This window comes from Pseudophryne corroboree, chromosome 6, assembly GCF_028390025.1.
Source record: "Pseudophryne corroboree isolate aPseCor3 chromosome 6, aPseCor3.hap2, whole genome shotgun sequence".
In the NCBI taxonomy this organism is placed as follows: domain Eukaryota; kingdom Metazoa; phylum Chordata; class Amphibia; order Anura; family Myobatrachidae; genus Pseudophryne; species Pseudophryne corroboree.
This window is the reverse complement of record NC_086449.1, coordinates 838065464-838090619: the sequence shown is the minus strand read 5'-3', so window position 1 is coordinate 838090619 and position 25156 is coordinate 838065464. Positions and strand designations below refer to the sequence as shown.

The 25156-nt window shown below is 47.4% G+C and overlaps 1 protein-coding gene across 1 annotated transcript; it reads right to left on the bottom strand.

Moving 5' to 3' along the window:
• Nucleotides 1–393: 393 nt before the first annotated feature.
• LOC134933879 (E3 ubiquitin/ISG15 ligase TRIM25-like) lies at nucleotides 394–2900 on the bottom strand. Its single transcript, XM_063929418.1, has one exon. The coding sequence runs from the start codon at nucleotides 2883–2885 to the stop codon at nucleotides 1113–1115; it is 1773 nt and encodes a 590-aa protein (XP_063785488.1). The 5' UTR covers nucleotides 2886–2900; the 3' UTR covers nucleotides 394–1112.
• Nucleotides 2901–25156: the final 22256 nt, after the last annotated feature.

Here is a 25156-nt window from a genome sequence, read left to right as displayed (position 1 = left end):
CCCAGTAACACCCATTTCCTGTCAATCACACTACGTTCGCCGGAGCGATGAAAAAGCTGTGAGTAAAAATCCAATCTTCATTGTAAAAATACTTGGCGCAGTCGCAGTGCGAATATTGCGCATGCGTACTAAGCGGAATTTCACTGCGATGCGATGAAAAATACAGAGCGATCAACTCGGAATGAGGGCCAATATACGGCCACGAAGATGTTTGGGTACAATGAGCAATATCAGAAATATAACTCACAACTGACCTAATTCATCCATAGCAATGTATCAGGCAAATCTGCAGGTAACAACATTGTAGGTTATGGTCAATTATGTTTGTAATGTTGTTATGTAAACACAAAAGTAATCTATGAATCTGGAAAACATGGCATGTCTGTGGCTATATAATGAAATTATTTAGTTTTTATCACTTACAAATAAAAATACATTTATACACAAAGCAGACATGTGGGACAATGGACGTGACCAGTACACATGTATTTGCTGCTGCTACTACTACACACGTGTGCTGCTTGGCAGTGTAACATCATTTGCTTACATTGAACGTAATAAAATTTCCAGGGAGTGTAAGTGTACATACAATCTGTCAGTGATACAGCTATAAATGAGGTCTTCATGCGTTCACATCTCAATCAGCTGCGTTCAATTGTTAATGATTAGCCAGGTGCACCCTGTCAGGCACCTGTAGCAAGTGTTCTCTAGCTGTGCGCAGCCCTAGACTTACTCCTGTGCTGCGAACGCCTGGTGTGTACCAGCAACGAGCAGCTTTGCCACGGTGCGAAAACCACACCTGCAGCCTTTAGCACACTCCCCCACAAGACACCCATTTTCGCTAGCTATCGAAGCCATTCCTTCGCACCGCCCTCAAGACGCCTCTTTGTCATTGCATGGATGCGAACACAAAAAAATTGTTTATTTCTGCACATTTGTCGTAGAGGGGACTTTGCGCGTGCGCATTTGGCTAAATCACGCTGCTTGTGATGCGAAGATCAGCAGCATAATATACACAACTGTAGCTCCTCCTACTGCCTCATTCTATTTGCTGAGTGTCCCACCAATCAGTTTTACTTCCCTGTGATGTCACCAGTCTCTGGGCAGATGTCTTATGGTAATGTCTCCCAGCTCCTGACTCCCTCACATACAGTTATACACCCTTTCTCTACATATAATGCAGCATGGAGGGGCTCAGTGAGGACGGTAGTGTAGGTGTGTAAGTGTCTGATGGGGTCACACAGAGAATAAAAGGACAACTGTCCTGCCTCATAATCCAGATATACCCTCACTCTGTCACAGGGGATATTGTCAGGTAACTGGATATCTGTCCTGTCATGTCTCACTGAGTACTCATTCTTATACCTCCGCAAACACCAGGACTTGTTATTACCTCCAATGTATGACTGCAATCCTCTCCTTTCTATACTGGGATAACACATCCCCACCATCCACCTCACTGACTTACTGACATCCACCTCCCAGTAATGTCGCCCTGAGGAGAATCCCCTGCTGCTTATTACCTGATCACACTGAAATCTCTCTGGTGTTACTGGGTGATTCTGGTTTATATGTGACCTGGATGTGCTTTTCCTGTCCCCAGATATTTGTATATTATTACCAGCTGTGGCTACATCCAGTAATATGTCTGCAGGTTCCTGCACATAGAAACACACATTTATCCCTGTTATTATATCAGATAATGTGCGTAACGTCCCTGAGATGAGACCAACATCCAGATCTCCTACCTTATGTATCTCTACCTCCTCAGTCTCATCCTCACTATCATCCTCACTATCATCCTCACTATCATCCTCACTATCCTCCTCCTCACTATCCTCCTCCTCAGTATCCCCCATATCTGACCCTTTTTCTACACCAGTCTCTGGATCAGGCATGTTACTCAGCTCCTCAGTGTCACACAAGTCCCCTGTGTCCTGTAAGACAGTCACTGGATCAGTCATGTTACTCAGCTCCTCAGTATCACACAAGTCCCCTGTGTCTGGTTCCTGTAAGACAGTCACTGGATCAGACATGTTACACAGCTCCTCAATGTGACGCATATTCCTGGACAGCTCGTCCTTCTTTATTTCCAGCTTCTGGATCAGATCAGAGACTGAGAGTGAAACGCGCTGTTCCTGCCTTGAGATCTCACTCAGGACTCCCTTCTCCAGGTCCTCCAGCTGTCTCCTGATGTCTCTAAACAGAGCAGTGATTGTCTCTGTCACACCAGCTGCTATACCCTGATCTTCTCTCCTGCGCTCCTGCAGACTCTGGACTCTTTTCTCAGCCTCCGCTCTCTTTGTGGTCAATTTCTGCAGAACATCTCTCAGCTTTTCCTTCTTCTTCTCAGAGGCCTCATCCAGTGACTCCATCTGATGTCCTCTATGCTCCCCGATCAAACAGCAGGACACACATATACAGGCAGCGTCCTCAGTGCAGTAATATTCCAGGATCTTCTTATGGATGGAGCATTTTCTGTTTTCCAAGGAAGTGGTTGGATCAACTAAGACATGTTCTGCTGACTTGTTGTGTGTCCTCCAATGTGTATCACACAGAGAAGCTTCACACTTGAGACAGGATTTAAGAGCAGGTACTGGAGATTGGACACAGTAAGTACAGAACACCCCGGTTTCCTCCTCTGGAATAGAGCGGATATGTTCTGCTATGTTGCAGAGCTTCCTGTTTTTCTCCAGGGCAGGGCGCTCCTGATACTCTGCTCTGCAGTCAGGACAGGTATATACTCCAGCCCTCCCCTGTGCATCCAGCACTCGATCAATACAGACCCGGCAGAAGTTGTGGCCACATCTCAGGGTGACAGGATCTGTATAAATGCTCAGGCAGATGGAACAGTCCAGCTCCTGTCTCAGATCAGCAGACGCCATCGCTGCAGCAGGAGAGGGAAATGAAAGTGAAAGTCTCTGACACTCAGACACCAAGGGGGGGTCACATTCTGCACACAGGGGGAGGGGAGCTGTCACTCAGATTATAGCTACAGGCTCAGTTACACTAATACCCTGCTTGTAAAGAAAATATGACAATAAAAACACAACACGTTTTTAAAAATGTTTTATTATTCAGGGTCTTCACCTGGTGGGCGGCGGCCTTTAAGCTCTTTTGCACAGCCGCCCCTTATCCAGGACTTCCCCGATGTCTTCTGCCTTCAGAAGCTCATCACTGCTCCTCATCCGCCTTCGGACTGATGCCGCTGCATCGCGCTGACTTACATAAGTCAGCCAGGGGGGGCGGGGCAATGACGCGGCAAGCCGTGATTGGCTCGCGGCGGCCATCTTGAATTTAAAAAATGACGCTGAGGTGCCATTTTTTAAATGGCTAGCGCTCCGCTGCCAAGCTCTTCACAACAGCAGGCAGGGATCTCGGATACCTGCTGCTATGGCTATTGACTCCGCTGCGTTCTGCTGCCGCTGAAGCCTGCACCTCCGCCGCGTCCCGCTGCCGCTGACGACCGCAACTCTGCCACACCCACACAGTGATTACAACGGATCCTGTGACGGATCTGCTGGCCAATCACTCTGGCCTCACTGACAGGGGCGTGCTCAGAGCCGGCCTTAGGCATAGGCAAACTAGGCAAATGCCTAGGGCATTTGGTATGCTTAGGGGCACCAGCAGCTTCTGCTGATTAAAATGATATGCAGCATGCCTATATTCTGTGTGTGACTGCAGCTGTATCTGCATACGAAATGCTACGTTGCAGTGTATTCCTGGAAATCACTGTAATGTAGCAATTCATATGCAGATACAGCCACAGTCGCACACAGAATACAGGCATGTTGCATATCATTTTAATCAGCAGAAGCTGCTTGTGCATCCTAGCCACATAGTAATGAAAATAAGATGCATTTTCATAAACAAAAGGCGCCCGGAGTTAGCAGAGCTGCCAGCTGACTTATGCCAGGCATCTCCTGCAGAACTAGCGGCGGTGCTAGCGGGCACCAGCCAAAATCTTGCCTAGGGCATCATATTGGTTAGGGCCAGCTCTGGGCGTGCTTTCATAGTTGAAAGCACGTCCCTGTATCACAGCGACACTTCTAATGGTGCAGCTTTTCCATTTGCTTTCAATGGGCTTTTACAGCCTGCATCATGGCAAGGGTGCCAGGCACTGTTCGTTATTAGGCCCCACCCCCAACATGGCAGAATGACATGAATTGTGGGTCTATGAGGAGGGGTCTGGGATATAGTGACCTGATTGGTTGCTGGGTGTGTGTACCTGTTGTTAGCGCAGTACCTGAGTCTTCATCACTGCTGGTGGGGAAGTGGACAGCAGATTCTTACACGACATGTAGGGCACACACACACACACACACACACACACACACACACACACACACACACGGGTGTTGCGTGTATATGGAGGTGTAATAACGCAACATGTCAGTAAAAAGGTATTACAGCAATATGGTGGCTGACCTGCTGATATTGGCAAGTCCAGTGGAGGGCGGTCCAGGTGGATGGTCTGGGGGTCTGGCACAGCAAATTACATCATTACAGAACTGATGATTATGCTCTGCTGTTAACTTTAGTACATGGCAACTTCCCATGTTGTGTAATCTCTTCTAGGCGTTGCCTATTCCACCCAGGGTGACCTATGTGGTGTGCCCAAAATGGCTGCCTTGTCTGGTACCTTTTAATGGTGGGTTATGTAACCTGTGTAAATTATTAATCAAGATGGCTGCACAGCCTGCATCATGGTTATTGGGGGGGGATGTAATGGGATGCGCTTTGGTGACAAAATGCGAGTTTAGCACTAAGCTCGCATGTTTTCACTCTCGCAAATGTAATACCATGTGTATATGAGTTTAATGTGAGTAAAGTAGCATTTTTCAGCCTTACTAAAAATAGGATTTTAAATACCTACTGGTAAATCCTTTTCTCGTAGTCCATAAGGGATATTGGGGAACTCATTAGTACGATGGGGTATAGACGGGTCCAAAGGAGCCGGTGCACTTTCAATTTCTTCCACTGGGTGTGTTGGCTCCTCCCCTCTATGCCCCTCCCACAGCTCAGTTATAGGTAAACAGTGCACAAAGGAGAATGACATACTTGAGAGAAGGAACATGACAACAATAAGTGTGGTGAGATTTACACACCAGCACACCATAACATAACCTGGCCAGCAATGGCTGGCAACAGAAACAGCAACAGCTGAACAGGTAACACATAACAGAGAACCTGCAGAAGTCACCGCAAAGAGGCGGGTGCCCAATATCCCTTATGGACTACGAGAAAAGGATTTACCAGTAGGTATTGTCGAAGTCGAAAATATTATACCCACATGCATCAAGTACAAACACCACACAGAGTGGCCTCCGTGCGCGTGCTTGTTCTGCGTGTGTGCGTATGCCCGCACGCTGCGTACATTGGCTCGCGAAGCCCTGCGTATAAGCGCGTGGTATGAGTAATTACAGTAGCATAAGCATTCGCATGGAAGAAGCCACAAAGACATAACTGATATTTCATCCACATAGTGCATAATGTACACATAGTCTACACACACCACACCAGCAAGATACATTTACTTTAGAAATGGAACAATAGAGATATTCAACTTTACAGGATGTGAGGGGACAGAAATAGGTCAGAACATAGTGTTTGGTATCCACATGTACAGTAATTCAAGGGCAATATACCGATCGCAGTTTGCAGATTATAGCGTGCTCCTGCGCATAATTATGTGCAGGAATACAATATTCATATCTCACTGTATGTACTGTACTCCTGATATTCGGCGGGAACCCAGTGGAAGACATCTGAAAGTACACCTGGACTAAGCATCGCCCACCTGTTCAAACCAACCTATGACCCCTCATGTACTGTAAATGACCGGCCCTTTGACCTATGAAAGAAGAGATTACAGTTTCCTTTGTTTCATGCTTTGGACTATTGTATAAAAGCCAACCCTCCTGGCCGGTCTCAATCTATTCTCTGAAGGTAATCTTTCCAGACTGACTGAGGACCGGATCCGGGTGGCGCAGGTGAAAAAACATATGTATCCATTGGTTGTAGCTTCTTCTCTGTAATATTGTTGTATTTCATTGTATATCCCCTTTTAGTAAATAATTGTTGCTGCGTTGGACCACAACATAACATATACTACTGGTGTCGCATTCCATTTCTGTTAAGGGTTTAAAGTGTATTCAGTCACACGTGTAGCTGCATTGTGCTCACAGCGTGTTGGCATGTGTATGCAAAGTGTGTACATATTACGCCCGTTCGGCGTGGGTACGCAAAGCGTGTACACAGTTACGGATTGCATTCTGCGGCCGCAGCGGCCCGAACTTCAGTGTAATAAGGTACTGCTTTTTCCTGTAAGTTAAACGAACTTAACAATTGGGAGCTCGCCCGGTTCACCACATACTCATGGACTTGCAGGGCCTAACAGACTTTGGTCTACCAGCAAAGGGTGGAGACACGTCTTAAGTAAGTTTGTATTGTGTTTAAAACATCTTGTGTTAGACCATGTCTGTTCTGTACAGTCTTAGAGGTGCTGGTGCGAACCGAGGGACAAACAGGAAAAAAAGCCATCTATTATTTCTTTGTGTGTGTAATTTACTGTAAAGCGTGCTGATAGTTTGCATACATTCTCACATATTGTTGCTATAGGTTGTAATAGTCATTTTAGATCTGTATAAAATCGGATACGTTTATTTGTTATATATTTGACATAGTTTGTTAAGGGAGTAATTATAAATAACACGAAACGCAGTTCTGGCCTAAAACGTTTAGGTAAACACTCAAAGGAGGATCACCCTTGTGGGCGGTTTCCGGCGGGTGTAAGGGACAAAGGTGTATTGTGTAAGTGAGCAGTAGGATTATTGCTTACATTGATAGTTATACGGGTGATATATTGAATTGCGAACGCACGGTGTACGGCACGTGAGGAAAAACTACGAGACGCGCACGTGGTGCAGAAATGAACACGGTTGCGTAAGCGTGCAAGGTTGCGTGAAATAGCGAGCGCAAGTGTAACCACACAATAGAAATAAATTTAAAGGCGGGATATAAGATATAGTTATACAATAGCAAGTAACTACCCGATTTTAAAAGCAGATTAATATAATATTTGTTTAAAGTGTACTACCTCTGGAACAAGCTATCAATCAAAGGGAGTGATATTTTTCTGTACAGAAAACCTGTGTATTAGTGTGGGTTGAAAGCAAGTGTGAATGCATTGAACTCTATGACCAATTTGGGTTTCCATAGAAGACACTGAGTTGGCAGAGGGTTGATGGCATGAAGGCTAGCGACCTTACGTTATATGAGAAATACGCAGGTAGTGAGGAAACTTACGGAGGAGCGTGATAGAGTATAGATTGTGAAGCATTGAAGTAAGGTTTTGGTATTACACTCCGCCTGTGGAGCGCAGCTAGTTGAATTCGACTCCCGAGATTGCAGGGCATATGGATATGCTGTGCGATTGGACTGCACGTCTGTGTGTGCAATACGCGGTGCAACGTGATACCATTTGCTTTCTTTCACGCAAATTGCATCATCATACGCGCTGTGCGGAGCATACACAGACATGATTTGTGTAAAGTAGACGGAATTTTCGCTGACTCTCTCAGGAAATATTCCGGGTGGAAGTCCATAGGAAGGCTTGGTGACGTTTCCCAGGCAGAATTGCTGTGGAAAGAAAGCACAAAGATCAGGCTAATTTTTTTAACCTCCACTGAAAAAGGTGGCGTATTGATTTATTGCTGTCAATACGTCAATACTTACAGTGAAGAGGGGTCTGGTATGGATCCTCACTGGGTACGCGGTGGTCACTATTGGAGTGAATCGTGGTACTGTCAGCGAGGAAGGAGTTGGTGAGAGAACTCAGAGAACTTTCACAGTTTGCTCACATTGTTCATTTGGTGCATGTGTACCCACGATGGAAACCAAGTGCACAAGCGAGAAGCGTTCAACGGCCAGGGTTCAGGCTGACGAGCTGAGACCAAGGGGGTCCGCTCAGGTGATAATGTGTGGAAAATATGATCCACACGCAGAGGCTTTCTGTGATGAATGGGTAAGAATGACAACGAATGATAGGAGATCATTTCCTAGGGTTGGCAGTTTTGATCCAGAGGTGCTACAGAATGTTAGGAATAGAATATGTCTGATAAAATCTAAGAAACAAAGGGTCAGACATAATGACTGTTTAAACATGTGGCAACAAGAGGGAGATATGCAAAGGGAACTTGCTCACACAGCAAATTCCAAACCACACAGAAATGTGAATGCGAGTGCACCACCACCGCCATATGTCGATGGGCAGAAGGCAGCTACAGCCAATGGTACATCGGTAAATGATAAGAACATGCATAACACTTGTATTAACCCTAATCCCTACAAGTTGTATCCTGTTTTCAATTCTCCCCAAGGTTGTAGTATTGAAGAAGACGATGAGCCCAGCCCTTTCCCTAGCAGCTACCATACGGGACACTCAGGTGGGCACGGCTCAACCAGTAAGAGCAGTGGCGATGAACCCCAGTGGAGGGGTGGGTGAGATCATATCCACCGGTAAGTATGGAACCGTTCATTATGCAGAGACAGTAACCCTCCCCCCCCCCCCCGTATTATAGAGACAAACAAATTAAGTGGTTGAGTTAAACCCTGTCAGGGTTGGGAGAACTGATAATCAGGGAGTAACCCCCATCAGGAACATTGCAGTGCATTGTCCATGGTCCCGGTCTGAACTGAGGTCCATTATGTCAGAATTCCCCTATCCCAGAAAAGATCTAGTCAGATGCCAGAAATTTATTAAAGAACTGGGCAATGCCCATGAGCCCACAAACAAAGATTGGCGGATAGTGTTAAGAGCGAGTCTACCCTCTAATATTGACATCCCAAAATTTATAACAGACTGCAAACTGGATACAGAAGTGCCTCTCACTGATTAATACAGCCAGGAGAATGTAAGGCAAATTAACATACAATTAGGATTGTATTTCCCCACTATTGTCAAGTGGAATAAAATTTTCTCCATAAGACAGAAAGAAAGTGAAATGGCATCCGAGTATTTCCATAGAGCTTTACAGGAAATGGCTAGATACACTGGGATAGAGGATATAAAGGAAAATGCCAACCACAGGGAGGTAGCTGTCTCTGTACTAATGGACGAGCTCAAAGAGGCATTGAGGGTCAGAGTACAAACCTCTTTGCCAAATTGGAGGGGGATCATGGTAGATGCCCTGAGAGAGTCTGCCATCGACCATGACCATAATATCCTCAAACACAAGGAGTCGCAAGGGGATAGGTTAATGGTGGTAAGTATACAGGCTCTTGAAGGGAGGTCTGACCAACAAAAACCCCACACCCCTGACGACTGGAGAAGGTCAACAACATGTTTTAATTGCAAAAAGGAGGGACACATTGCCAGAGAATGTAGGTTTGCAGGGACACATAGCCAGTATAGGCCCCCTAGACAAGATTACGAGCCACGCTACCAAACACATAGACGGGATCAGAGAACATATAGGAGAGAATATGAACCACATAACGGGGAAACAAGGAGGTACCCACCAAGGAGGGACTGGCAGGCCTCCGAAAACTCACAGCTACCCCCCTCACATATAGTAGCTGCCAACGCCATACAGGAAGTCCAACACCCACAATAGAGGTCAGGTCATACCTGTAGTCTGCAGTCGGTGAAACTGATTGCTGGCCTTGGAAATGAACCTGAGCTGATGGTCAATGTAGCTGGCATACCACAACCTTTTCTTGTAGATACAGGGGCACCCAGATCAGTACTTAACTCCACAGCAGGTTTAATGAGAACGGGAAAAATGATTTTGGCTATGGGAGTAACGGGAAAGGTACAGCAGTACCCTTTGAGTAGACCTGCAGAGGTTACGATAGGGCCCTTGCATACCAAACATTCTTTTCTGTTGGCTGCATCGGCTCCGACTAATCTACTTGGCAGAGATTTGTTGTGTAAAATGTGGTGGGTCATATATTGTACCCCTGAGGGTGTGTTTTTAGATATCTCTGAGAACCATGCACAGGAAGTACAAGATATATTAGACACCCCTCAAAGGCTAATGTTACACTCCACCGTTATAGACACATGTCCATCGCAGGTAGAGGAAATGATCTCACAAATACTGGGTTCCCTTTGGACCAAAGAAGGACAGGACACTGGATTGATGGCGAATGTAGCTCCAGTAGCAGTACAAGTAAAAGATGGCAGGATAGCTCCAAAAATCCCCCAGTACCCTCTGAAACCAGAGGTTGAATTAGGAGTATACCCCGTCATAGAGCGGCTTCTACAGCAGGGCATCCTAGTCAGGACGTCCAGCACAGCCAACAGTCCCATCTTCCCTGTGAAAAAGAGTGAGGGAAGGGGTTACAGGCTAGTGCAGGATCTAAGGGGGATAAACAAGATAGTCGAGAGCCAATTTCCCGTAGTGTCCAATCCAGCTGTCATCCTCATGCAGATTCCCTCCACCTCTAAGTACTTCACTGTCATTGACCTCTGTTCTGCTTTCTTTTCTGTCCCCCTTCACCTCGACAGTCAGTACCTTTTGGCTTTTACCTACAAGGGAGTACAGTACACTTGGACCCGTCTCCACCAAGGTTTCATTGACAGCCCAAGTATTTTCTCCCAGGCCCTGCATGACTGTTTGCAATCCTTTCAACCTGAGAATGGGTCAGTGCTGATACAATATGTTGATGACGTGTTGTTGTGCTCTGACTCATTCGAGTCGTCCCTGGCAGACACTAAACAGCTTCTGTTTCATCTCTCCCAGACAGGACACATGGTTTCAAAGGATAAGTTGCAGTTGTGCTGGACTAAGGTTAAATACTTGGGACACTGCTTGACGCAAGGACTCAGACACCTGACCACTGACAGAATACAGGCCATCCGCGACATGACTCTGCAACAAACTCAGCAACAAATGTGCACTTTTCTAGGAATGTGTGGGTATTGTCGGAACTGGATTCCGGGGTTCTCTATTCTGGCACTACCACTGCAAGAAATGGTCTCTTTGAACAAACCAGAATGGGTCTCTCATACAGAAGAGTCTGAACTGGCGTTTGATAGACTAAAAGAGTGTTTGTCACAAGCACCAGCATTGGGGATGCCGGATTATGAGAAGCCCTTTGAGTTGTACGGTACCGAAAGTGCTGGGTGCGCGGCAGGAGTCTTAACCCAGAAACATGGTGATGCCAGCAGACCGGTAGCCTACTACAGTGCACAGCTGGACACTGTAGCACGATCTCTTCCTACTTGCCTATGAAGTGTTGCAGCCATTGCCTTGTTGGTAAGTGTGACCGGACGGTCCTGTACGAAAGTCCTCACCACTTTCGCGTCCCGTCCCCATACACAGAATGGATGTTTAGGTCACACAGGACATGGCCACATAGGGGATTCCCGCTTACAGTCAGTAACCGCCTGTTACAGACTCCACCCACTGCGCAGTGGGCAGGTTTATGCTGCCACCACCAAACTCCTAACCTGCCGTGGCATTTGGAACCACGGTTCTGCTCTATATGTGCCGACACGCTGCCTTACCACACCTGTGTGGTGTTGACAAATCCCCAATAGTCGCTTGACTAAGGCTCTACCGGTAGCTGGCGTAAGGCGGAACTTGGAGACGCTGGTTCACCATGGACAGCTGGTGAATGGGGCTAGGTTTCGCATAGCCCTGTAGGTCACAAGATGAAGCAATCTTCTTGAGGCAGATGATATTTAATGCCAACAAATAGTTCTGAAAAGAACTCAGCAATACAGCAGATGTTACAGCAGAATGAAAATGGTATAAAAAACTTGGAGCTCACAGGCTATCTCTTTATTATACAATAAAACCACACAGTACCACAGGGGGTCATGTCCCCCCCTGTGTCCTTTCCATCCAATCAGGAAATCTTACAAAATACAAATAAATAAATTACATTTCAAAAGGATATAAGTGCATATAACAATTTCCTACTTCCTGTCACACAGACAACGTTTGGTATCAGTTTAACATTCACTATTGATAAATTTATCACATAGCTTCAAAATACAAATGTTTCTGTCTCATTCACATCTCCATGCAAACCCAGTGTTTGGGATTACAACAGGAAAGGCTGCAACACAAACAGTCTTCCTTCCACCTTCATTTGTATTTCAAAGATGTTTGGCCACCAAGAGGCCGGCTAATTTACACTTACTTGTACATAGCAAGTCTGGAGCTAGGATAATTACCATACTACTTCCTATGCAAAAGTGTCTCAAGAACTATTTTCAAGGCCTTTTTAGAAACAAAATACCTTGTACTTTTCTCAAAAGTGTCCTGTCTATGCAGTTCATCATTCTCCAACTGCGCACTGCGCAGTGATATAACATATGACACATTATTAAACATATTTTAAATACCCGGTGCCTAGCACCCACAATACATTTAAAGATGGCGCCTAGCGCCGGTGCACAGTTTAACGGTGGTGCCAAGCGCTCATTGTCCTCCTAATGGCGCCGGGCACTAGGGGTTAACCCCTTCAGTGCCACGGCCACCATTGTCCATGTGGCCACCAAGGCTGTCCGGCCACACTAAGTAAAAGCGAAGACGTAGTGTTAGGACACGACTTGACCATCCATACACCACATGCAGTATCAGCCTTGCTAAACTCCGCCCAAACCAGACATGTCTCATCTGCTCAGTTTACAAAGTGGGAACTGTAACGAAACGAGATGGACTTGGACTGAGAACCTTTTTATTCATCACTCGTTTCTCTCAGTATAATGTACTTTTTAATCCTTGGCCCAGTCTAGGTATATACACCAGAGCATAGGTGTATCATGTGTTATTTCATGTTATTAGGTATTTAGTGTCTTGCTATTACCTGCAATATGGTATGTATTGGAGATATAAAGACAATTGCCATACTGTGTGACTATAGCAGGACAGGTCATAATGTGTGACAGGAGAAGAGCCAGGCAGCTGTGCTAGTTCATTACCATTTGTATCACATATGTGAGTCCATTGTGTGAGGTGTAATAGGTGTTGCTGGTAATGTAATCAGAACAATGACTGAGTGACTGGTAAGATAGCTAGCTGCCAGCCCATGTTATTTATATAGGTCATCAGGTCATCTGGGAGGTAATTAGGTTAGAACTCCCAGAGGATGTACAATGGGTCTCCACAGCAGGATACTGGCTGAAATAGCCTTGGGATATCCTGACCCAACCTCCTGAGTAGACTGTTTGGCACCAGAGGGGATCTGCCAGTCAGGTATATAAGGAGAGCAGGTCTCAATGGAAGGGAGTCTATTGTGGTGGATCCTGTGAATCAGACGTCAGCAGGAAACACTCTGAGCTGGGCATCGTTGTGCCACCAGAGGAAACCCTACCAGGACAGGGTCAGTGTGAGCCAGTACCCCAGGCTGGGGTACACAGGACTGTCTAGCAAGAGGTAGTGGTAAGGATACAGATTACTTCTATTGCTACTTATGGATGCTGACTGCAAGAGTCTGCTGGAGGATATGTGCTACCAATTACCCTGTAACATGTGACTATTTTATGGTGCTGTGCTGTCATAATAAAGACTTATTTTTTATATATTCTGATCTGCCCGAGTGAATTGAATCCCACAGAGGGTAACCACCATCCCAGTGAAGCGTGGTTTCCTCACAATTGGTGGCAGCAGTGGGATCACTTGGTCCGGTATCACAAGAACCGGGAGGCTGCGAGGAATGCAAGCGTTTGCAGTCCAAGAGCCTTGCACGGACAGCACAACACGGGAAACACAGCACTCAGAGAAAGCCAGTCAGAGGACTTATAAGAAACGTGAGCCATGAAGAGATACAGCTCCCTAAACCTGAAGAGGATCCAGGAAATATGCCGGGCAAGGTAAATTTCTACTACCCGTGATGACTCCAGGACACAGCTAGTGGGAAAACTACACCAAGGGGACATGTCCCTACTCGATGAGGCAATCGGTATGAAAACAGTGGAGGTCCCAGCAATAGAATTCTCTAAAGTTGGGACTCATGTAGCAGAGATTCTGGATGCCAGGCAATCAGGTGTGGACCAGGAGCAACCCTGTATGTTGGTACTGAGTGATGGGGCCATGCTATTTGCAAAACCATCTGAGGTGAGCATTATTAAGGAAAGGCAGGAGAACTTCCCAGAAATGGTGGGGGAATGGTCCAAGGAAACTGGGGTGAGTTACTACACCACCTCACTGCCTGAGGAGCAGACGCCACTGGAGTCCACAGACCTGGCACTACTCTTTCAGGAACAGCCAGTAAAGATTCCTGAGATCGCAGCTACCGTGCAGACCAAACCCACCACAGGCCAGTCAGCAGTGCGCAGTGGAAGCTGTGACTACGATCAGCTTTGCCGAGAGCTGCAGGAAGTTCTGAATTGGTGGATCTTGAAAAAAGGTCTTGGGTCGGTAAAAGCATGGCTGCCTGACATTTTACTCAACCTTCAGGATTGGGTGGCCAAGTGGAAGCCACAGTCCCAGGAAAAGCCAAAAAAGGGGCAGAAGGAAGGCCCAATGCGACCCAGCAACCGAGGACACTTGGGAAAAGTCTGGAAGCGGTGCCATCGATGTGGACATTGGGGGCATCTACGTCGGGAGTGTCCCAGAAAAGGAGGTCAATTGGATCAATCCCAACCCATGGGTGTTGTTGGCAGGAGCCACCGTTGGAAAAACAAACATTACCCCCCTGATGCGCCAGAGGCGAGGGGGGTAAATGCCACTTGCAATGTTATTGTTGGTGAAAAGCAAAGCAACAGGCAAAGGAAGAACTTTCACCACTACACACCAGTGACAACTGGGTATCAGCAACCCATTTTCCACACCTCCGGACCTCTGAGGGTGAGTAGCCAAGACCATCCTGAGGGGGTGTTAGTCCTAGGGGAGGAGGCTAAGTCTAGACTGCAAGAAGCCCAGTTACTAGATCCAGAACTAGATGGGATGCGGGCAATTGCAGATAGGGCATATGAGACCGGGATGCCAGAGGAATGTGTTTGGATGGATGGATTACTGCATACCGTGTCCAGTCCAAATCATAAGTACAGGCTGGTAGTCCCACCCGAATATCGGGGTCTGTTCCTAGCTCAGGCCCATAGGGCAGGTACCAGTCACTGGGGAAAACGAAGAACAAGAGCCCGGCTCAGGCAGCATTTCATGTGGTTAGGTTTAGCAAGGGATGTAGATCGCTACATAGCCAACTGTGCAGATTGCCAGAATAAGTTACAGCACGGCTGCATCAGTGACAGTCAGACACAGGAGGAGGGTAGGCAGCATAGACAGCAAGACATTGAGGACTGTGTGCTATCACTGTCAGTAGTCCCTGGGGGAAGTAAAGAGCAGCAGGAATCCTGCAGGCAGTCAGTCCATAAGCGGGCGCAGACTGGGGAAATAAGTAACCCCAGGACAGATAGGAACTGGGGGAGGTGGAGGCGCAGCCAGGCAGGGCCGCAGGCAACTAAGGACAGGCAGTGGGTAGGTCACTCAGACAGTAGGGCTCAGACTAGCTACTGGAGAAGGAGACAGAGACTTCCTTCAGAGGTTCGGGGAATTGACTGGTGCTGGTGGTTACAAGAGAACAACATGGGACAACAAGTAAACGCTGGAAGTGGTGCACAGACCAGCAGGAATTGTTTCAACATGCGGAGGTCAACATACAACCTGCAGTAGTGTCTGCAGAAGAGACTGGGGCTCAAGTTTAAAAAGTGGGGGAGGTATATGTAACGAAACGAGATGGACTTGGACTGAGAACCTTTTTATTCATCACTCGTTTCTCTCAGTATAATGTACTTTTTAATCCTTGGCCCAGTCTAGGTATATACACCAGAGCATAGGTGTATCATGTGTTATTTCATGTTATTAGGTATTTAGTGTCTTGCTATTACCTGCAATATGGTATGTATTGGAGATATAAAGACAATTGCCATACTGTGTGACTATAGCAGGACAGGCCATAGTGTGTGACAGGAGGAGATCCAGGCAGCTGTGCTAGTTCATTACCATTTGTATCACATATGTGAGTCCATTGTGTGAGGTGTGATAGGTGTTGCTGGTAATGTAATCAGAACAATGACTGAGTGACTGGTAAGATAGCTAGCTGCCAGCCCATGTTATTTATATAGGTCATCAGGTCATCTGGGAGGTAATTAGGTTAGAACTCCGAGAGGATGTACAATGGGTCTCCACAGCAGGATACTGGCTGAAATAGCCTTGGGATATCCTGACCCAACCTCCTGAGTAGACTGTTTGGCACCAGAGGGGATCTGCCAGTCAGGTATATAAGGAGAGCAGGTCTCAATGGAAGGGAGTCTATTGTGGTGGATCCTGTGAATCAGACATCAGCAGGAAACACTCTGAGCTGGGCATCGTTGTGCCACCAGAGGAAACCCTACCAGGACAGGGTCAGTGTGAGCCAGTACCCCAGGCTGGGGGACACAGGACTGTCTAGCAAGAGGTAGTGGTAAGGATACAGATTACTTCTATTGCTACTTATGGATGCTGACTGCAAGAGTCTGCTGGAGGATATGTGCTACCAATTACCCTGTAACATGTGACTATTTTATGGTGCTGTGCTGTCATAATAAAGACTTATTTTTTATATATTCTGATCTGCCCGAGTGAATTGAATCCCACAGAGGGTAACCACCATCCCAGTGAAGCGTGGTTTCCTCACAGGAACTATCACTGATGGCCCCTGTAAACATCACCATAAAGAGCTGCAGCGCACTAAATCCTGCAACTTACTTGCCGAGTGTGCCTTATCATGCACAAAGGGTGGAGAATGAGAATGATGGTGAAGGAGGATTTATTGCAGACACTGATACGCATGATTGTATGGAATACCTGAACCAGACTTTCACTGTGAGACCTGACATCAGTGACAACCCACTGGAAGATGTAGACTTTATCTTCTACACTGATGGTAGTTGCTACAGACAGATGGACTCGGGAGACCTGTGCATCGGATACGCAGTTGTAGATGATGAAGGTATCATAGAAGCTGAACCCCTTGGTCCATCTCACTCAGCACAAGTCGCTGAGCTGGTAGCACTGACCAGAGTATGTTGGCAAATGGTATGCCTTTGGAGTGGTGCATGATTTCGGGGCCCTGTGGAACCTCAGAAATTTCATGACGGCAGCTGGCACACCTGTGGCGCATGCGTCACACATTAAGAGGCTTCTGACAGCCATACAGGAACCTGACAGAGTGGCTGTTATCAAGTGTAAAGCACACACTTACAACCAAGACCCAATCTCACTTGGTAACAGCCAAGCGGACGAAGCTGCAAAATCAGCAGCGAGCAAGATCATACAAATTAACACCACACAACTGATGACATTCAACACGATAAACATGCAACAAATTAATTGAAATGCAAAATTTGTATTCCCTACAGGAGAAGGCTGTCTGGAAGGCTAAGGGATATGGTCAGGAGTCCTCGGGACTCTGGAGAGATGGACAAGGTAAGCCAGTGGCCCCCAGGGCATATCTCCCAAGCCTAGCTGAAGCGGCACATGGTCTGACTCATCTGGGCTAGGAAGGTATGTGCAAATTGGTAAGAGCCTACTGGAGTGCACCAGGGTTCTCTTCTCATGTAGGCAAGAAAGCAATGACATGTCTTACTTGCTTGAGGAAGAATATTGGTAAGACAATACCAACGGAGCCATCCCATATCCCTCCTACAGATGGACCTTTCCAGGTAATACAAATTGACTTCATACAGTTACCACCCTGTAGGAATTTAAAGTATGTTTTGGTATGTACAGATGTCTTTTCAAACTGGGTAGAAGCGTTCCCCGCTGTCGCAAATACTGCTGTGTTCACTGCAAAGAAAATTGTGCGGGAATTTGTGTGTAGATATGGTATCCCTAAAATGATTGAAAGTGATAGGGGTACCCATTTTACAGGTGAAATCTTTCAAGTCATGTGCAAACTTATGGGTATTAATAGTAAGCTACATACTCCGTACCGACCACAGGCCAGTGTGAAGGTTGAGAGAATGAACAGCACTATTAAGAACAAGCTGAGCAAAGTGATGGCTGAAACTGGACTGTTGTGGCCAGAAGCACTGCCACTAGTGTTGTACAGCATCAGAACCACTCCCAGGTCACCGATTAACCTATCACCCTTTGAAATTCTTTTTGGATGACAGCCCCATGTAATGATAGAACCCCAGGATGATCTGAAGTGCAATAATGGAATGACTGTGAAATATTTGGTTAGGATGAGCTAGCAACTGAGAAACCAGCAAAGGAATCTAAAACTGTCGATTCCTGACCTACCAAACAGTAATTGTCATGACATTAAACCTGGGGACTATGTGAAGATTTGAAATTTTCTATGCTCAGGTTGCCTCATTGACAGGTGGGAAGGACCATATCAAGTTTTGTTGACCAGCACGACAGCATTGAAAGTCGCAGAGAGAGAGACTTGGGTCCATTCGTCCTACTACAAGAAGGTCGCTGACCCGGATAAAACACGTGAGAAAGAGAGTGGTGAAGGAGACCTAATATCACTAGAGAATCTGTTCTGGGAAAGCTAAAAGGCAGGACTGTTGAACGGCACCTGAGCGTGGTGAACAGCAAAATCAAGGACAATTGTCATAATTTTTTTTTCTCCCCAATCACCCCCCACTGCATTTTTCTTTTTACTCCCCCCTTCTCTCTTTTTTTTTTTCCTCTCTCTTTTTTTACTCCTTATCGAAATGGATCCACATCAATAGATTGTGTTCCGGCTTTTTCGTGACTGTTTTTGATCAGGACAATTATGTTTTTGTGAGGGCCCCCGAGAGGTCAAGCAAGGATCTGGAATGGGTTCTGATGAAGAGGATGGATTCCGAGGACCCCAGGATCAGTCCATCACTTTGGTCAAAGCTGGTATCAGTAATAGATCTGGTAGTCCTGGAGCTCGGAGGGAATGTGAAGGGTTATTGTCTGATGAATACTGCATATGTAAGTACTGCGAAAACATAGTCGAAGATGGGTGCATCCAGAGATGTCAGTCAAACACTAATGCCAACATTGGCGGACATCCATTGAGTGATTACCACTCATTAGTGGGTACGGTCTTAAACCAAACGGAATGCTGGGTGTGCTCGCAAGTACCTCAAGGACGGAGTAAGTTGGGATTAGGGCCATACCCTTTAACAGTAAATGAGGTATTCGAATTACATGGAGGGAGACCGGTGGACAGGAAATTTAATATATCTAGGCCCCCTAGCTTGAAGCTCCACCAGTACCACGTAGATAGGTCACTGCTGTGTTTTAGCATGTCCAATTTCTGGAAACCAGGAAATTGGGAAGTGACATGGAACAATCAGACAATGACCTTCTCACATAGAGCTGATAAAGTACCCATCAACTCTGAACTTGTACGTAGGATAGCCACAAGTGGGAAGTACTACCGATACAGGTATACACGTGGGATCAAAACCATGTGGGTTGGAAAAGTGACACAGGGGACCGGTTTCTTTATAAGGAAGATATGTGATATGATTTTATTGCATTTTGTCCCGTATGTTCTTCCAGATGACGCCTATTTCATATGTGGAAGGAAAGCGTACAAGTGGCTTACTCCGAGCTCTGAAGGGTTGTGTTACATTGGCAGAGTACTACCAGAGGTCATGACCAATACACACGACAAAATGAAAGATATTCACTGCAACGCTCAGACTCCTTTTACTCATACACACTATGAACACATTGTCAAGAGACACCTCATAGATAGGACAGAGCCCGCAGCCTCTGATTTGATCCATGAATCCACCGGGATTCAAATTCTTCTCGCATTAGATATCACCCATACTGCCAGAGGAATTATAAATTATAGGTACATCCATGCGCTGGCGAACTTGATAGATAATATCACTGAGATGTATGATGACACCTTCAGGTATACGGGTAGGGAACTACAGGCCTACAAGAAGGAGCTGGTCCAGCACAGGATGGTCTTAAATTATGTCACGGCCGTGACAGGTGGGTACTGTGTTACTCTGGCAACTCAATATGGTGTGAAGTGCTGTACTTACATTACCAACAGTACTGAAGACCCAACGGAGTTCATTGATCAAAAGATGGACGAGATCTTGCAGTTGAAGTGGGAGTTCAGAAGGAAACACAACCTTACTTTATCGGCTGTGGGTAATGAATTGACTATCTGGGCCTCATGGTTGAACCCACTGAAATGGTTCTCTGGGTTAGGAGAGTGGGCACAAAATGTAATCGCAAGTGTGGGAAAGTTTCTCCTCTGTATCCTGGGTGTCGTCATAGTTATCGGTCTGATATTCTGATGTGTTCGAATTTTGACGTGGCGAAAACAAGACAAATTTGATGAGTCTAAGGAGCGAGGGCGTTGTAACAGCGGCAGATTTAATATATGACCCGACGGTAGAAACAGTGTTGTGATAAGGAATGCAAATTAATTTCATGGCCTGTTTCTTTCTCCATTTTACTGTTTTGCCCTCTACCCAGAGACCTACAACCGGACTCCAGTGTACCCAAATTTATGTGAAAGTATTCTTATATGTCTTACCCTCATCTCTGCAATCTTCAGTTATTAACACCCATAGTCGGTAAACATTATCCACACATAATGGCATACACATATACCTCCCCACATGTATCAACAGATAAATGTGCTCCCCTTTTATTATTATAGGAAGCCGAACAAGGTGAGGACTAATGGCCCTTGCCTAGAAAGAGTAATGTTTGTTTGCCCATGCACAGACTCTTAATACGGGATGAGAAGGATTAAATGTATACTTCGCAATACCTCGAAGCTTACTTTAGAACTTATGCGGCATGATGATACATCCCCCTCAGACTCTTGCTCATACATACACACTTTTGCCTATCCCACTAGGTCGTATATTTCCCACCTACAACTCTTCCCCTGTTACCCGAATGTTGTACATATTGTAAATGTAATATTTTCAGTATTATTAGTTATGTGTGGCAGTTTTTGTTTACTGCCAAAGGGTGGACTGTCGAAGTCGAAAATATTATACGCTGCGTACATTGGCTCGCAAAGCCCTGCGTATTAGCGCGTGGTATGAGTAATTACGGTACTATACGCATTCGCATGGAAAAAGCCACAAAAACATAACTGATATTTCATCCACATAGTGCATAATGTACACAGTCTACACACACCACACCAGAAAGTCACATTTACTTTAGAAATGGAACAATAGAGATATTCAACTTTACAGGATGTGAGGGGACAGAAATAGGTCAGAACATAGTGTTTGGTATCCACATGTACAGTAATTCAAGGGCAATATACCGATCACAGTTTGCAGATAATCACATGCTTCTGCGCATAGTTATGTGCAGGAATACAATATTCATATTTCACTGTATGTACTGTACTCCTGATATTCGGCGGGAACCCAGTGGAAGACATCTGCAAGTACACCTGGACTAAGCATCGCCCACCTGTTCAAACCAACCTATGACCTCTCATGTACTGTAAATAACCGGCCCCTTGACCTATGGATGAGGAGCTTACAGTTTCCTTTGTTTCATGCTTTGGACAATTGCAGCGGTGGCCAACCAGTGGCTTGTGAGCTGCATGTGGCTCTTTATTTATTCAAATGTGGCTCCCAACACTCAAAAATCACATGACCACAATAGATAAGGAAACTGCTGCACTCCAGCCAGACACACAGCAGCACTATGGGCAATGAGAATTGAGGGAGTCAGATACTAGAGGTGAGACACCCACTGGCAAACAGAGGACATATAAGGGGCTGCTGCAATGTCTCGAGTTGTATGGGCTGTGGTGACACATGAGGGTGGGCTGGAGTGACACAAGGGGGAGCTGGCTGGAGTGACACAGGAGGGTGCTGGGAGTAGTGACACATGGGGGAGCTGGCTGGAGTAACAAAATTTATTTTATACCAGGTGCGTGGTCTAGTAGGCACAAGGTCCCATTTTTGCACGCGGACCTTTGGCTTGATGTCAGCTCTTTGACGTACCTAACTCGATTTTTTGGCTCTTTGTCTCTGACTGGTTGGCCACCCCTGGACTATTGTATAAAAGCCAAGCCTCCTGGCCGGCCTCAGTCTATTCTCTGAAGGTCATCTTTCCAGATTCACTGAGGACCGGATCCGGGTTGCGCAGGCGAACAAACGTATGTAGCCATTGGTTGTAGCTTCTTCTCTGTAATATTGTTGCTCCTGCGCATAATTATGCGCAGGAATACAATATTCATATCTCACTGTATGTACTGTACTCCTGATATTCGGCGGGAACCCAGTGGAAGACATCTAAAAGTACACCTGGACTAAGCATCGCCTACCTGTTCAAACCAACCTATGAACTCTCATGTACTGTAAATGACCGGCCCTTTGACCTATGAAAGAAGAGATTACCGTTTCCTTTGTTTCATGCTTTGGACTATTGTATAAAAGCCAAGCCTCCTGGCCGGCCTCAGTCTATTCTCTGAAGGTAATCTTTCCAGACTGACTGAGGACCGGATCCGGGTGGCACAGGTGAACAAACGTATGTATCCATTGGTTGTAGCTTCTTCTCTGTAACATTGTTGTATATCATTGTATATCCCCTTTTAGTAAATAATTGTTGCTGCGTTGGACCACAACATAACATATACTACTGGTGTCGCATTCCATGTCTGTTAAGGGTTTAAAGTGTATTTAGCCACACGTGTAGCTGCATTGTGCTCACAGCGTGTCGGCGTGTGTACGCAAAGTGTGTACATATTACGCCCGTTCGGCGTGGGTACGCAAAGCGTGTACACAGTACAGGGGTTACGGATTGCATTCAGCGGCCCTAGCGGCTCGAACTTCAGAGTAATAAGGTACTGCTTTTTCCTGTAAGTTAAACAAACTTAACACTATACTGGGTGCAGGATGTGTGGAGCGTGCAGAGCATACCTCACTGGTGCCAGAATGCGGGTCCCCTCCCTATGTAATGTGCAGGCGGGGGCCCTGGGTGTATCTATACTGGGTGCAGGATGTGCGGAGCGTGCAGAGCATACCTCACTGGTGCCAGCAAACGGGTCCCCTCCCTCTGTAATGTGCCGGCGGTGCCCCTGGGTGTATCTATACTGGGTGCAGTATGTGCGGAGCGTGCAGAGCATACCTCACTGGTGCCAGCAAGTGGGTCCCCTCCCTAAGTAATGTGCCGGCGGTGCCCCTGGGTGTATCTATACTGGGTGCAGGATGTGCGGAGCGTGCAGAGCATACCGCATACCTCACTGGTGCCAGAAAGTGGGTCCCCTCCCTAAGTAATGTGCCGGTGGTGACCCTGGGTGTGTGTATACTGGGTGCAGGATGTGCGGAGCATGCAGAGCATACCTCACTGGTGCCAACAAGCGGGTCCCCTCCCTATGTAATGTGCCGGCGGTGCCCCTGGGTGTATCTATACTGGGTGCAGGATGTGCGGAGCGTGCAGAGCATACCTCACTGGTGCCAGCAAGCGGGTCCCCTCCCTATGTAATGTGCCGGCGGTGCCCCTGGGTGTATCTATACTGGGTGGAGGATGTGCGGAGCGTGCAGAGCATACCTCACTGGTGCCAGCAAGCGGGTCCCCTCCCTATGTAATGTGCGGGCGGTGCTCCTGGGTGTATCTATACTGGGTGCAGGATGTGCGGAGCGTGCAGAGCATACCTCACTGGTGCCAGCAAGAGGGTCCCCTCCCTATGTAATGTGCCGGCGGTGCCCCTGGGTGTATTTATACTGGGTGTAGGATGCGCGGAGCGTGCAGAGCATACCTCACTGGTGCCAGCAAGCGGGTCCCCTCCCTATGTAATGTGCAGGCGGGGGCCCTGGGTGTATCTATGCTGGGTGCAGGATGTGCGGAGCGTGCAGAGCATACCTCACTGGTGCCAGCAAGCGGGTCCCCTCCCTATGTAATGTGCCGGAGGTGCCCCTGGGTGTACCTATACTAGGTGCAGGATGTGCGGAGCATGCAGAGCATACCTACTGGTGCCAGCAAGCGGGTCCCCTCCCTATGTAATGTGCCGGCGGTGCCCCTGGGTGTATCTATACTGGGTGCAGGATGTGCGGAGCGTGCAGAGCATACCTCACTGGTGCCAGCAAGCGGGTCCCCTCCCTATGTAATGTGCCGGCGGTGCCCCTGGGTGTATGTATACTGGGTGCAGGATGTGCAGAGCGTGCAGAGCATACCTCACTGGTGCCAGCAAGCGGGTCACCTCCCTATGTAATGTGCCGGCGGTGCCCCTGGGTGTAACTATACTGGATGGTGGATGTGCGGAGCGTGCAGAGCATACCTCACTGGTGCAAGCAAGTGGGTCCCCTCCCTAAGTAATGTGCCGGCGGTGCCCCTGGGTGTATCTATACTGGGTGCAGGATATGCAGAGCGTGCAGAGCATACCTCACTGGTGCCAGCAAGCGGGTCCCCTCCCTATGTAATGTGCCGGCGGTGCCCCTGGGTGTATCTATACTGGGTGCAGGATGTGCGGAGCGTGCAGAGCATACCTCACTGGTGCCAGCAAGCGGGTCCCTTCCCTATGTAATGTGCCGGCGGTGCTCCTGGGTGTATGTATACTGGGTGCAGGATGTGCGGAGCGTGCAGAGCATACCTACTGGTGCCAGCAAGCGGGTCCCCTCCCTATGTAATGTGCCGGCGGTGCTCCTGGGTGTACCTATACTAGGTGCAGGATGTGCGGAGCGTGCAGAGCATACCTACTGGTGCCAGCAAGCGGGTCCCTTCCCTATGTAATGTGCCGGCGGTGCCCCTGGGTGTACCTATACTAGGTGCAGGATGTGCGGAGCGTGCAGAGCATACCTACTGGTGCCAGCAAGCGGGTCCCTTCCCTATGTAATGTGCCGGCGGTGCTCCTGGGTGTATGTATACTGGGTGCAGGATGTGCGGAGCGTGCAGAGCTTACCTCACTGGTGCCAGCAAGCGGGTCCCCTCCCTATGTAATGTGCCGGCGGTGCCCCTGGGTGTACCTATACTAGGTGCAGGATGTGCGGAGCATGCAGAGCTTACCTACTGGTGCCAGCAAGCGGGTCCCCTCCCTATGTAATGTGCCGGCGGTGCCCCTGGGTGTATCTATACTGGGTGCAGGATGTGCGGAGCGTGCAGAGCATACCTCACTGGTGCCAGCAAGCGGGTCCCCTCCCTATGTAATGTGTCGGCGGTGCCCCTGGGTGTATCTATACTGGGTGCAGGATGTGCGGAGCGTGCAGAGCATACCTCACTGA